Below are 15,259 nucleotides of genomic sequence, written 5' to 3' on the forward strand. Positions count from 1 at the left end.
GGGTACCTTGGGGGTTGCCCTGGTTGGCACGCACTCTATTTTGTCAGTATCTGTTCCAATAGCAGCACTGTAGAGTATTAATTTAGACTATTTACTGAGGGGATGAGAATATGGAGGAAGTGTCAGGTTCTGAGAAAAAACGCCCTTCTGTGCACCTACAGAGGAGCTTAGAGAATCAATGGCCGGACAGAAGCCAGAATAATACTCTGCCAGGCTACTCCCAGGCCCACCACAGGAGGCATCAAACCATTCAAGGCTCATCTGCACAAGCCCAGAAAGGGACTCAAATCAAGGATGCACACAAGTTACAAACAGCCTGTCTGGGGCTGTCACAGCACAGCCTCAGCTCCAGTGTGTGGGCATGGAGCCCATCACCATGAGTCACTGGTAGCTCTCTCCAATACTTTTCAGGGTAAGGGAGTTGCTGCCTTGGAGGGTGACACATCACGGGATGCATGGAAAACATAGCTCAGGATTGCACAGGATTTGTAGGACATTTATGGATGGAATTAACAACAGGAAAAGGCAGAGGGCTAGGCATTTTGGAGGAGGAAAAAGGTGCAGGAAAAAAAGAGGGGTAAGTATAAAGAGTGGTGTGGTAAGGATGCCTGCCTGATTGCATCCTGCATCTGATCAGCACAGTCTATTCTGCTTTCTTGTTAAATTCCTTTCCAAATCTTTCCTGGGCATGGTGCTTCTGTGTGCACACGTGTATGTGGCTGTGAAGACCAAGTGACGAGGAAAATAATCAGAGCAATTATTAGAGAAAGAATGATGAAAGGAAGAAACAAACTGTTGAGGTTGATAGGAAAGCGCAAAGAAGTTGAGAAACTTTAAAATGGGGGAAACAGAAGAGGGCTTGAAAAGGCGAGGTGTAGATAAGAATTTCAGAAAGACAGAGCTCAGTTAGCCTGAGCATGAATCTGAGAAATGCAGTGGTATTTGTAGTGCTCTGAAGTCGAAGAGGAAAATATAAAGAAAACAAAAGCTAGTCACAAACAGCACATTATTTTTTCCTCTCTGTTTTAGAATATCTACTAGAGCCTTCTGAACCTAAAAGTATACTGAAAATGTACCATATAAAATACAGGAACTGCAGACACAAATAAATTTAAAGTTTTCTACACAAGCAGTTAGGCCATTAGGGAATAGGGATGGGATAAATGAGCTGGTGTAAGAGCTACATAGGGATATATGGGCTTAAAAATGTGCAAGATGAAGTAAAAGAAAGACCGTGCTTTAAGTAAAATAAAATTCATACCGCTAGATATACAGTTAAGTATGTGTAAGTAGTATAGTTAAGACTTTTACTGAGAAAATGAAAAATTACAAACTAAATCAACACTTTTCAGTAGTTTTACTCATATTAACAAACTGTATTTGTATTTATGAAACAGTAGAATTTTCTATGTTTTTGTAAGGTTAGCCAAAGGTAAACATAGAAGATTCCTGAGGCTTCAGTAAAATATTTGAAGAATTCCAGTAACCTGTCATTACTTCTGCTAAGAGACTTGTCTAGCCAAGATAACTATTGGCTGTCCTATCTAAGGTTGGACAAATTTTAAAGAATAGTTATGAAGCATGGCTGATACCAAACACCTACTTTTGCTAACAGATTTTGGTCCTAAAAATTTCCCTGCTTTATCTCCCATTTAAATTACACCATATTGGAAAGGAGAATAAAACTCAAACCCCTCCAGACTAAAACTACAAAGAAGCATGACAGCTCTTGTCCCTGAGTGAAAAGGGTTAATGTGGACAACCGATTCCTAAGGAAGGCATATACAGCTGTCATAAATTTATGCTGCAGTATAGTGGAAAAAAGTATTATAATGATGTTCAAGAAAGGTGGTGTCCATAAACAAGAACCAAACTGAATCCAAATCCCCACCATCTGGAATATATTTTGATCATGGGGAAGTATCATAAGAGAACTGATGGCAATTATTCTCCATGCTTATTTTCTGCAGGAGCCATATACTTACTATTATAAACATAAGCATTGTTATACTAGTTATTAAAACAAATTATAGTGTAGAATGAACAAGAAGTATCCCAGGGTTTCACTCCATTTAATTAAATATTTTTTTCTAAATCCACAGTCCTATGAGATTGATCATACAGGCTTCAACACACTGGAAAATTTATTGCAAAGGTAGAATTTATTATATTTTTCTGCACTATGTAATGTACATAAAAATGCTACAAACCCTGGATAATGTCTGGTTATCCTCTGGTACAGAGTGTCTTTTAAGACCAAGCCTAATTATACCCATTATGGTCCTCTATTCTGAGTTTAAAAAACTCAGGAGGACTCTATTCTGAGTTTAAAAAACTTTTTTAAAAACAATTTCATGTGGACAGATAAAAATATGTCTGCATGCATATCTGAAGAATTTCTCATTGCTTTGACTATGGTACACCTTTAAGAGTTGATATTTGCATTAGCTTCATTCTCTCACACCTGAGAAAACTAGGATTTGAGTGACTTCAAAAGATTTTTGTGTCTAATGGCTGTCAATGGGATTTTAATATCAGCACCTTAAAAAACTTTAATTGCAAAAAAGCATTAACAGTGAAGTATGCAATATGTTAGATTGTCTTAATGGAAAAGTTTAAGAAAACGCTAATTAATTTTGAAGTCTTTATATGCAGAGTTCTTTTCAGTCTATGAATTAATTCTGGCTTTTATATTACGGTAGAAATGAGCTGCTTTAAAGTTATCTATTGTTAATTACATGTCCTCTTTTAACTGTCCCTTGGAAACAATATTTGGTTGTGCATTGTGAACAACAATAGAGAATGGTTACAGTAGCCTGCAAAAAGCTCAGCTTATACCCAAGTTTTCCCAAATGCAGGCTGCAATTCAGGAATGTTACTTAGGTAGTTTTACAAGAGTTACCTACATTGAATTAAGACTGAAAATGCTCTGAGTTAGACCCTGACTTTGGACTGTTCTTCCACTAGACCCCACCTGGTAGAAATTTAAATTCAAAACTCATGACACTTGATTCTAATGTAGAGCTACATATAAACAACTCAACTGTACAAACAGCTAAAACCTGAAGCCCAGTTTCGGCCCTCACAGTCTCTCTCAAAACTCAGCTGGCAGAGTTATTTCCAGCTGAATTTTTAATTTTAGCATAATTACTGCTTGTTGATTATTCATATTATGCTTTGCATCCTAATGTTCATTTTCTTCATTTTACCTTCAAATACTCCTGATGCTATTGCACATATTGGAACTGCAGCCTTTTCTGGCCTGAACACAGACCACATCCACTTACTTACAATAAAAATGCAAGTTTCTACCAATTTATTACACATTCTGCATTTCATAAACAGCTGCTGCAGAGCAGCTCTCAGCTCAGCTCTACTACTAATAAATTAGTAGTAGAAGAATTATAGTTTATGGCACTGAAACTAAGAACAGTCTGATTTTTAAACAAATATTGGAGTTCAAAATCAAAAAACTGCAATGTCCCCAAACTGAAAACAAACCCCCAAAATATTAACAGAGTAAAAAGCTTGTCTTTTTCAGTTTTGCAGGAAAAGATGAAAAATGCAGCAATTCTGGGCTTTTATGTTACACATGAAAAATTACTAAAGAAGACTAAACCAACAGCTTCAGTCTTGTTTTAAAACTACCTCTTAATAAAAAGAGGTAATTTAATATAGTCTTCAGCCTTTGAAAAGACATGCATTATGTTAAATCCTTTGAAAACACATAATAAATAAAATATGAATCCACAAGGACAATTATTAATTATGATGACAATTTCTCTGAAAATCATTATTGAAAAAAAGAGATTAGCCTCCTTAGAAAGGTAGCATATTGATGATACAATTCTTTTAATAAACCTCCGTAAACAAAAGTAATTTCTTTATTAACAGCCTTTGAGAATCTCTATTCTCAAAAGAAACAAACATCTGAGAAATGAGGTTTTGCAGAGCATGTATCAAATTTAAATTTGATTACTTTAGATACAGAGTGTGCAAAAGGAGGAGAAAAATAAATTGATAGCAAAATAACTGGCAGAGAACAGTCAGTAGCTGAAAGTGCTTTCTCAAGATATTATGAGCAGAAGAAAACAAAAGCCTCTTTCTAGAGATTTCAGAAATTTTAGCTTATTTTTCACCCCCTATTTCTCTAAGATCAGCATTGCTCACACATCCATGCTTCTGAGTTTGAATGCAGAATTATTCACCTCCTGGAAACTACTTTATTCAGACACGGTCCCAAATAGAGTCTCAAATCGGGAACTCAAAGGAGCAATTCAAAAAACCATAGGCTTCATCAGGGACACACAAACAACAGCTCACAAGAGGATGAGATGGTAGGGTGAGGAACTGTACTCCCTTTTCTTACAGCATCTAATACAAAACTTAGTCTTTAGTAACAGTGCTAAAAGAGATGATAACCCTTTTCTCATCACCTTGCCCAGTGTTAATTTCATAAATATTTCCCCCATCCCCAGTCTCCCCAAACCAAGAAGCTCTGTCAGAAACAACTTTTACCATTTCTCCAAAATCACTTTCCTCAGAGTAACTTCACAGTTCACCTCCCTGCAAAGCTCCTCATTCCCATTAGTGCATCCCACAGCAGCTGTCCTCCCTCAGCTGAAATGAGGCAAACTATGCCAAACATATGAGGAGAGGGGGAATGGGAGCAACTCAGCTTTTGCCCTACTGAAAGCTCATCTTTCACGTTTTCAAAAGTAAGCAGTTTGTCTTCCCAGTATTATTTTTCATTCTTCCTTTCACATAATTCAAACAATCTATCTGCCGTGAACAAGTCTAAAGAGACTTGTGGGGTCCCACTGCATGCTTTAAATATCAGGTTTCCGCTGCAGAAACTCAGCCCAGCAGGTTCTGTTGTTGTTTTGTATGTTGTTTGCATGTTTTATATGTTTTTGTTCTGTTCTGTGTTGTCTGGTGTTGTCTTTCTACAAGTTTACTTATGGAAATTCTTGATTTGCTACTGGAAAATTATGCAGGTTTGTGTGATCTGTTCAGTCATATGGCTGCAGGAATTGTGCTAAATATCACTAAAATCAGATACTTGCATGTCCACAGATCTGCAGCATGTATCACTACTCAGCTTTCTGCAGAAGGGCCAGTTCTGGAATCCAAGATTTGTTTATGCAAAATGCTGCTAAACTAAATGACTAGGACATTATGCTTCACTGGCAAATATTCAGAAATGTCGAGGTGGTAGTTTGTAACAGCCCTGCACATAAATGCCCACAGGACAACTGAAGAGGAGACTGTTTTATGCTGAGCCTTCTCAAAGTATAGGACATTTCTGACTAGGTTGTATCTCCCACTTCAGGTGTATTAAAAAGCAACATTCTTCCTGTCTTTGGATCAGAACATCCTTTCTCAAGAATATTTCAAGTATCACAGTTTCTGAGCACAGAGGTATTTATAGTATTTTTCCTGATCAAATAATGCTTTAATATGCTTGTGAAGCTGCAAGGGATCTGCTTTTTCTAGCAAATTGGTTTGCTATCACAAAGATAACAATGTTATTCTCAGAATTCCTCCAGTCTCCAGTGAAATGGAAACCCATACTCTGCTTGTTTGGGATGACTAGAAAAATGATGGAGTTTCTTTTTATCTTTTCCCTGAAGTAAATTTCAGTGCATAATTTTGCCAAAGTATGTATTTGCTTTTTCACTATTTCCCAAATTGCTGACAGAACACCACTGCCATGACTTTCTTTCCCATCTAAATGTATGAAGTCCAATGTTCTGGTTGCTTTCCTGTTTATAGAAATACAAGAAAATCAGATATTACAAACTAACTGATGGAGGTCTTGCTGAAGATCAGAGCCTATGCAGATTAAATTTGTATTGCTGTCTATTAATTTTGGCAATAGCCAGCAATGAGAATTTTCACGGCTTCTACAGTGTGTACAACACAAATGTTTTGTACTCAAAGTGTGTTTCTAGAAAATATTAAACTCATTATTAAAGCAATATTTCATTTTAGGGAGATAGTCAATATTCCTTGGAAAAATATCAATGCCCAATAGACTTCCAGTGACACTTAAAGTACTTATCATTTCAGGAGAAATTTTATTGCTCATCAACTCTGAATCAGCTTCCAAAATATAGGGTAACATTTATTCTCAACAAGCTATGAGAAGACAGAGAATTCAGAGGTCAAGTTCCCTTATATGGAAACTAAGAATCACTACATTATTTCAAATATTGTTTTTGAAAAAACTTACGGCAAATCACCAATCTAAAAATGTAAAAATCCTGTATGTTCTTTCTAAGCAGAGTTGCATTCTCTGTATATTCTGATGCAATTAATGCCTCTCCTAGGGACAGGAGTATGTAAGGTTGTATTTCACCTACTGTCTTAGAGAACATACAGTCAACAGATATGATCTGGATGCTAGTCCCTCCTATGGACTAACTGAAGGTTTTTAAGAAAACCTTTTCCTGTCTGATATTCTTGAAGGAATCTATACAGCTGTAAAAGTAAGGACAGTGTTTGAAGATGAAATTAAAGAAAAATAACTTGATCAAGAAGAATATGTCTTTCATAAGAGAGTGCTCTTTTGCATAAGAGAGAGATCTTTTGCATCTTCCAATCCCCAAAGGAGCCTACAAGGGAGCTGGAGAGGGCCTTTTTACAAGAGCAGGTAGTATTAAGAAAAAGGTGAATGGTTGTAGACTGGAAGAGGGCAGGCTTAGACTGGATATTAGGAAGAAATTCTTTACTGTGAGGATGGTGAAATACTGGAACAGGCTGTCCAGAGAAGCTGTGAATGTCCCATCCCTGGAGGTATTCAAGGCCAAGTTGGAAGTGGCTCTGAGCAACCTGGTCTAGTGAAAGATGTCCTTGTCCATGACAGGGGGGGTTGGAACTCGATGATCTTTATGGTTTCTTCCAACCCAAACCATTCTGTGATTCCATGATCATTAAGATTAATCTTTTAAGTGAAAATTGAGATTTTTGTTACTAAAACTCATTAGGAGAAGGCAAATATCATCAAACAAGGTGCTTCTGGCTTTTTCCTAAACCTAACAAAGTTTATGCAGGAGGTGGAAGGTAGATACATCACTGTCATGGTAAATTTTGTAAGTCCTTTCTTGTGTTTATCTTAAATGCAGATTCTAGAAAAAGTGTGCTTTGACCTATATGATAAAAAATCTGACAAAAAGAAGCTTGAATGCTTTATAGTTATGCTGATACATGACTTTTAAAATTATACCACTGTGTTTCAAACAAGCTGTAAACCGCAGGAATAATATTAGAACCTAAAAATATATGAATAAACTCGTGCAAAGTGATGGAGATTAGAAATAATCAGGAAAATGAGCTCCTCTTCTCAAAGGTTTCAAGAAACATTTACTAATAAACTCTAGAAAAGTATCACTAAGAATTCTGCATGAACAGGCCAGCCTTTGGCAGGCTGCAAAAGTTAATTAGTCAGGGCTTAAAATATAGATAATAAAGCTAGTAAGGATGATACTTGCTGTTAATTATAATGCAATTAATTTTTAAATAATTTTGTAAATGTTGCATCACTGTAAATCATTCTTTTAAAGTAAATACATTCATTTATCTTTCAGTCCTGCCTAATGATAAAATCAATGCTCTAGTCTGATATTTGCCAGTCCACAGCATTTTGTTGGGCATGAATACCTTTTAGCTGAAAGAAATCTGGTAGGTTCCTAAGGTATTTAACATGCAATGAGAAATACAGCTTTCCAGTACTTCTGGTTAATTTGCCATAGGGCTTCAGGGACCCAGCTGTAGCTGGATGAAAAAAATTGTAATTTCCTCTGAATGGCATCTTAAGTCTCTGAGAAATAACAAGAAAGTGGACACGGAGCTTGGAGATTCTGAAAGATTCTCTGAAAGATGAAGAGCCTTCTTGTAAGAGCGCCATATTCCAAAAAGCAAATTATTTCATAATCTTAAAATAGAAAACAAGTGTAATTGATTTACACAGTTTTAGAGAGAATAACTAAAGTTTTTATTTCAGATTTATTTATTTATTTGGAACTTTTCTTTCTCCTGCTGTTTATTTTTGGTTTATAGCCCCCACTACGTCTCAGCCCCAGAATACATATTTCTCCATATCTCTAGCCTAACTATTGTTTTCACTATTATACCGTGTATTATGGCCAGCCAGACCTGTGTGAAACAAAGTCATTTTGATTCATAAGGTTTTCATGCAAACCTTTTTCTCTGTTTCACTTCAAGGAGTTCATCCCTGGCGTTTGCCTTTGAGTTTCAACTTCAAAGGAACCTAAAACTGCAATCTGAAATTCAGTCAAGGCTGCAAAGCTTTGCCTTGTTTCAGGTCAAAAGCTCAGAAAAGAGTTGAATTACCTGACCAAAGCAAAACCAATTCACTAATAAAACCCCTTCAGTAACACAGAATTATCTCGTTCCTTTTGGTTCAGCATAACTCAAACTCATTAAAATCATCAACTATGGAGTTAGAATCCCCACTAACATAATCTTGACTTCAACCTCTTTGAGTAATGCTGTTATACCCCACACACAAGCATATATTGAGGAAAGAAAAACATATTTTTCTGTGGCATATAATACAATTTGCTTTGTAAAATAATGTTATCTTTAAGTAGAATGGTACTGAACAAGTGCTATCTGCACTTAAACACTTTCCAGCTCCATAGAATCATGACATCTGCTATATTTTTCATGCAATCTGTAGGGCTGTTTAAAATTGCTTACAGCTATTTTTATACCACACACCAGTTATTGTTCCAACTTCCCTCCTTCCCCAGCATATCTTTTATCCTGCTTCTGCCACAAACTTTAGAATTCAAAAGCAAAAGGCAGCACACTAAACATGTCTGAGTATACGCACACACACGGCACAGGTAGGAAAGGACAGTAGGGTCAGCATCAATACAGCAGAGCTGAGGTCCCAGACCTCAGGACAGCATAACTACAACCTCTGGCAAGCTTCAACAAATCCCCTCATTATTTGCAGCTGTATCTGGAACATGCTCCTGTAAATACTGACAGCTATTGCCTGCTCAACAAAGGAAGAGTTAAGGTTGTCTCAGTCTGTATCTTGATGCTGGAATTTTTTATTTTTCACTCATTTTTGTGCCATTAACTTTGATACTCTAGAAAGGCATAGAATTTTACACATTCTGACAGGATATCTATCAAGCGAATAACTTTCTGCTCAACCTTGTTTTGTAAGAAAGAAGACTTCTAAAATATAGCAGCACACAAAACCCAAAAATTATGTTCTTTAAACACAAAAATGTAACAAAACTAAAGCTTACGTATCTAAGTTAGAAACTTTTCCTGAACTAGAAGAATAGAAGTTCTTGAACAATGTGTCTCCAAATGGCCTGGAGAGTATATGTAATCCCATACACTTTATCCATGCCATAAAGGCAGGACAATATACTCCAAACCCTTCTTTTGATACTGCAGTTCAGCAATGCCTTTTACTTTTCTTATTGCACTGTTTTATCCATAAAAGGCAGGTGAAAATCCTATTAAGAAAAATGTCACATCTCCTTGAATTATTATTTCTTCCCTTTGTAATAAATGTGATTTCAGAGAAGTGATGTCATCTGCTTGTCCTTGCTGCTTCTCTTTGGAACTCAAGAAGCTTAACCATGTTCAGCTATGTCTTAAAAGCTGGTCTGCACACCCACAAAGGAGCACAGACAGACATAAATTCTGTGTTTTCTTTCCTAACATGAGATGCAGCCATGCCGTCACTGTCCACATTCCCTCTTGGTGGAAAAAGGGCTGCCATGCAATCTCTCCTCAAGGCATTGGTACCTTAAATACTTCGCTTTGATCAACATTAATTTGTTATTTAACTCTTATTGTTTTACAATTTCAATAGCCAGATCATAGAGAACTTTTCCACTCAATGTATTAATAGTTACTCCATAAAATATAACCCCTCTTACGTTTATGTAATCTTTAACCATAAATTATGTTTTTGTTGTAATCCAGACAACTGTGAATGGTCAAAAAATTTCTCATTTATTTGGGCTTTTTGGTTATAACTGGAAAAAAATCTTCAATTCTCTTTGTAAAATGATACACAGCTATATTTAAGATAAATAATAAAGTAATATAAATTTGTATCTCCATAATCCTGGCTTCGATTTCCATTGATCACCTGTGCAAAAGCATTTTTTACTCTCTTCTCATTATTAGGAGATGATTGACAAAAGAAAGAAGTGAGCAAAAGTAAGGACTGGATATGCTTTCTCTGTGCCTTAGGTATTTTAGAATACACTTTGCAGATGAAAATCCCAGTTTTCAGCATATGAGAGGAGGAACAGAAGATGCATACCACTGACTCAGCAGGCATTGTTCAGCACCTGTAAAAGGGCAACTGTACCTGTCTTCTTCCTGTGCTTTAAAAGTGTAGGGCACGTGGAGCTCATAGGAAGTATTCTTATTTCAAAAACTCATAACACAGAGCAGACAATTAGATTTTAAACTGGCTGATAATAAGTATATAAACATCCTTTGGGATTAGCAACCTGAACCAGCATCTCTAGCAACAGTCAGCAGCTCTCATCAACAGCTTGGGGCAGATTCACTGTTTCTATCTGAAACTGTATCTCGCGTGCAACTGCTGAGAATGTGTTTTCTCAGTGCACCCAGCTGCTGCTGCACTGCTTTGGGGTGCAGCATGGTGCAGCACAGTGCTGTATAAATACATCCCGATGCAGATAAAACAGAACGTGATTAAGCCAACACCTTCTTTCAAAAAAGGCTTGAGGATATTTAACAACCAGAAAGGAAGACTTTGATTTTTTTTTATCTCAACCAAAAGACATGAGAGACTTCCCTACTCCATTGAAATTTCGAAACCGCAGGTTAGCTTACAGTTATGACAAGTGGCACCACTGTAATTAGTTCCATCGCAAGTGCACTTGAAACTGTCCCACGTCTGGGTGCATTTTCCATCATGTTCACAGTGATTGGGCACACACCTGTCAGGATGAGATGCAAAGACAGAAAGAGAAACCTAAATGAGCATCGAGATTTACACAAAGTGAAATTTTGAGCTTCACAAGCAGTGCATCACGTCCTTGTCTAGTCATTAATCCTTGCTATTTTAGGCGGATTAACAGAATTTATATCTGAACACACAACTGCATAAAAGATTCATCAAGGCTTTGCTGAAGCCCTTTTACAAACTGTAAAAAAGCACATTAAAGGTGGAATGGATTAATCATCATAAATCAGGGTTCTAAGTAACATATGACTGGTACTCAGCAGTCAAAACAAAAAGAACATCACAAGTCACACCTCCTCCAGCTGTGCAGGTGGTTAAAAACGAAATGCCACTGGGTTGCTGTTCATCTTTCTGTTGCCAGTAACAGGATAAAAGGCTAGGATGGGAGGAAATTAGTAAAGCTGCATTAATAAAACAAATTACAGTCTTGGTTATAAAAGTTGTGTTAGTTTTTCTTCACAGGGGTTTTTAGCAAGTGCTGTTCACCTTTCTCCCACACACCTGCTTTTCTTCTTCAGCTACACTGTTGCTGGAAAGTGGAAGGAATGCAAAAGAAAAAGTGGAACAGCAAAAAAACAAAGTTATAGCAGAACATATATTTATTGTTTGAAATATTATCTGATTTCAAAGATTTGAGTTTGGCCAGGTTCTATTTTATCAAATGCAGTAAGAAATGGGAATTACCATTTATTTTCACCTCTGAAACTATTAAACTTCTTTTCCTTGAAAGGGCTTTGAAATACCATTTCAAAGAATATTTTTTTCCTTAATAAATTAATTACAATCAGACTCAGTACAGGCTCTGCCTTTTTGATCAAGAAGCAAAGGAACTTTCCTTTCATGTTTTTTTTGACAAATCTATATTTTTTTATTATGAAATTAAAAACTAAAACTAGGAGACCCCCTATTAGACAAAGAGAATCTTTTCAGAAATGCATTAAAAATTAAGTATTCTTATCTCTAAGATAAATCTGAAGTTCATCATATTCCTGTGACAATTCATGATACTCTCATAAACAACACTCAAGAAAAGTTTTGCTTTCCTATGTAGAAACTTATTGAAACTGGAAGTGTCTGGGTCATTCCTCTAAAGGCTTACAGTCTCTTATTCCCTCAGTTTCCACTTAACTGAGCATTGGCATGCATGGCTCAACAACCAAGAATAACTTATGACACAATATGCACTGGAGAATTGAATATTGTGCACTCACATTTAGAAAAGATTTTTTGTTTTATGCATGCCAGTACACATACCACAGAATATACAGAATATAGATGTCTTACATCCTATATCAGTCTTTAGAACTCCAGGCTACCCATTCTTCTCCAAAAAGATCAGAAAATACCGGAGTGGTTAAAAATAGTTCTTAAGAAATGCTCTTCTAAAGCAAGAAACAAAGCATTTAAAAATCTTCTTTTCACAGTAAAATACAGTGAAACTACCTGAGGCAATTATCACAGTTCAATAAATTGTTTTCAACATGGTTTAAATGAATTCATTTAGTTTTATAAGTGTGGCAGGCTAAATGAATAGATAGAGCTGATTACTGCGATTCAGTTGTGCTCTCAACACCGCAGAAGAAAAACGAGAGCATATAATAGTATATTTCTAAACATCCAAACAATTAACAATTTACATTAATCTGTAGCTGCTGGGTACAAGAGTAGGGAAAGCAAAGAGCAATGACATTTCAAAAATAATCTCATAAAAGTAACTTTTATTTGAGGCTGTAAATAACTACAAAAGTTCCTAAATCTGAATATGGTTTTGTACTTTTTCCAGCTTTTCAAAATAACTTCTTTTATGTATTTTCTTCTTCATTTACAATTGAGCATACATTACTTGAAAAGTAATTTTCCAATGACCAAACCAAACATTTTTCTATGTGAGTTTCACCAGCTATTTATATGAACTCTCATATGTAATGCTTGCAACTAGTTTCACATTTTAGTGTGGTATAACTTACTTTTATTGCAGCATAACTAGTAAAGAGACCGCATTACTGACTATATAACTGAGGTAAATGACTTAATCTTCACAAAGATGAAAACTAGATATTTATCTGTATCATTTAATGGGGCATATTAACTCATAAAAACAGAGATATTCAGCAAACTCTTTGATGTTTATTTTATGCTTCCAGGATGATGGTTGGATTAACACAGTCAGCATCTGCAAAATTTTACTTTTACTCATCTGATTTTTCCTGTTCTAAAGATGGTGCATTTAGAAAAATGGAGTAAATACTATTTTAATGTTGGTGCACACTGAAGGTTAAATCAGACTACAGGATCATTTCCTGAAGTTCTCCCTTCACCCTCTTTTCTGTTAGTTTATCAGACAGAATCTTAGGATTTATTTTCTATTAAATCCATAAGCAAACTTCTGTAACATAATCTGGTGCTCATCTGCCCACATTTTGGACAAACCTTACCTACTATAATAGAGTTTACAGGAAATGATGGATATCCAGGATTACAAATTACAAAAATTTGTAGAAATTACAAAAAAAACCTATGCTTTAATTCAGTAAACAATGTAATAAAGAATAAGATTTATCACTGTAAACTCCATTCTTTTTCAAACATGTTTCTTTCCACAGAATGAGAATAACATACAAATTTCAATATGCAAATATCTTGCTAAAAATTTGTATTTTGAGCAGAAACAATCATTTCATTTATCTACCTTATGCTTATCAGTTAGTAGACATTCAAAATTTTTGCACTCAAAGCCTCAAAAAAATTCAATGCAGGCATGATTTGCAGATGATTTATGTTAACATACTATGTTTCCAGGCAATTCAATTCTTTCTTCTCCTTTAGGAATAAGGCTTCATTACACAAAAAGCAAAATAAAATAAAACAAACTTTCAAACCAGCACTTTCTTCCTAAACTGGGCTCTGAAGCTAGAAACCATTACAAAACAGAACTCCAAGTTCCTCATCACCAAGTTGTGTCTCTTCCCATTGTGAATACCTATATTTTAAGAACTTGCAAAATGTTGCAGACTCCATTTTGAGAACTTGCTTGCTCTACAGCTCCTTCTGAAAGACAAGTCTAGAATTTAATCCCTTCACGTGTGATACACTGTCTTTTAATTTCCACCCCAAAATTTATCCATAGAGAGTTTACAGATGCTGTTTGGTTTGGTATTTTATCTGGAACCTTTGATTTGTTTATCAAACAATGTTTGTTTTCCTTTTGGATTTATATCTCAATACTTTGCAGAGAGCAATCGTAGCTTCCTTTAATCTGTAGTTTTGTGAGATGAAGTCTCCTGTTGGAAAAGATATTTTCCATAGTTCTTCCTTGTAACTCTTCTGCTTGCACTTGCATTCTGCTGAGTATTCTAGAGGAGGTCTTATCAATGTTTTGTTATTTCAGAGTTGATCAACATTTTCATATTTCTTTACTGAAATTATTTTGCTTAATATATATAGCATTTTGCTGACTACCAAAGAATAGTAACTCAAAGTCATCCTGAGATTGCTCAATGCATTAAACACCTTCACTATATTCCCATCCTTCTTCTTTTCATCACTTCCAACCAATGACTTCCATTACATACAGAAAATCTTCCTACTGTTTTCAACAGCATTACTCTGTACTGTAGCTTCCATTGTATCATCCAAATCTTTCAAGTTATTTTTCTAGGCTGAAGGTATATCGACAGCATGTTTCATCAAGATATTCCTAATTCTGAGCCAAGATTGAAGCATTAAATAGGATTTTTTCTGGCACTGATCTCTGAACATCTCTCTCATCTCCCAGCCAGCCATTAGCCCATCAGTACAAATTGAGAGGCAATTCCATTTGACAGTTCACAAGTTACTTTGCAATTCCTCTCTCAAACCTCATCTTTCCTGGTTTAGCTAATAATTTTAATCATTACAATATATCAAATATTTTATTGATGTCTGACAAAATAGATCTATTACTTTTTCCTGTCTGAGACAAAAAATACTGTGCTTTATCAAAGAAGGAGATCAGGTTAATCCTGAACAACCCACTGTTGATAAACATCTGCTGCATTCTACTCTACCTTGCATTTCCTTCATGATAACGCCTTATTTTCCTCAAAAGCATAGTAAAATGACTAAAGCCAGATAAACAGGTGTCTGGATCTTTCTGTTAAATTACATCAAGTTAAGCCTGTCACCTCATAATACAAAATCATAACATTAAATTTTTTGGGGTTTTTTGTTGTTGTATGGTTGGTTTTGTTTGGTGTGGTTTGCTGGGCTTGTTTGTTT

The 15,259-nt window shown here is 35.7% G+C and overlaps 1 protein-coding gene across 1 annotated transcript in view; it reads right to left on the reverse strand.

The window, feature by feature from the left end:
- The window catches only part of CNTNAP2 (contactin associated protein 2), a 1,047,354-nt gene that overhangs the window by 344,509 nt on the left and 687,586 nt on the right, over window positions 1–15,259 (reverse strand). Inside the window, exon 11 of the mRNA XM_069007741.1 lies at window positions 10,870–10,976. Coding sequence (XP_068863842.1) covers window positions 10,870–10,976 — 107 coding nt within the window. The remainder of the gene's footprint in view (window positions 1–10,869; window positions 10,977–15,259) is intronic.

The sequence above is a fragment of the Aphelocoma coerulescens genome, chromosome 2 (assembly GCF_041296385.1).
Source record: "Aphelocoma coerulescens isolate FSJ_1873_10779 chromosome 2, UR_Acoe_1.0, whole genome shotgun sequence".
Lineage (NCBI taxonomy): Eukaryota > Metazoa > Chordata > Aves > Passeriformes > Corvidae > Aphelocoma > Aphelocoma coerulescens.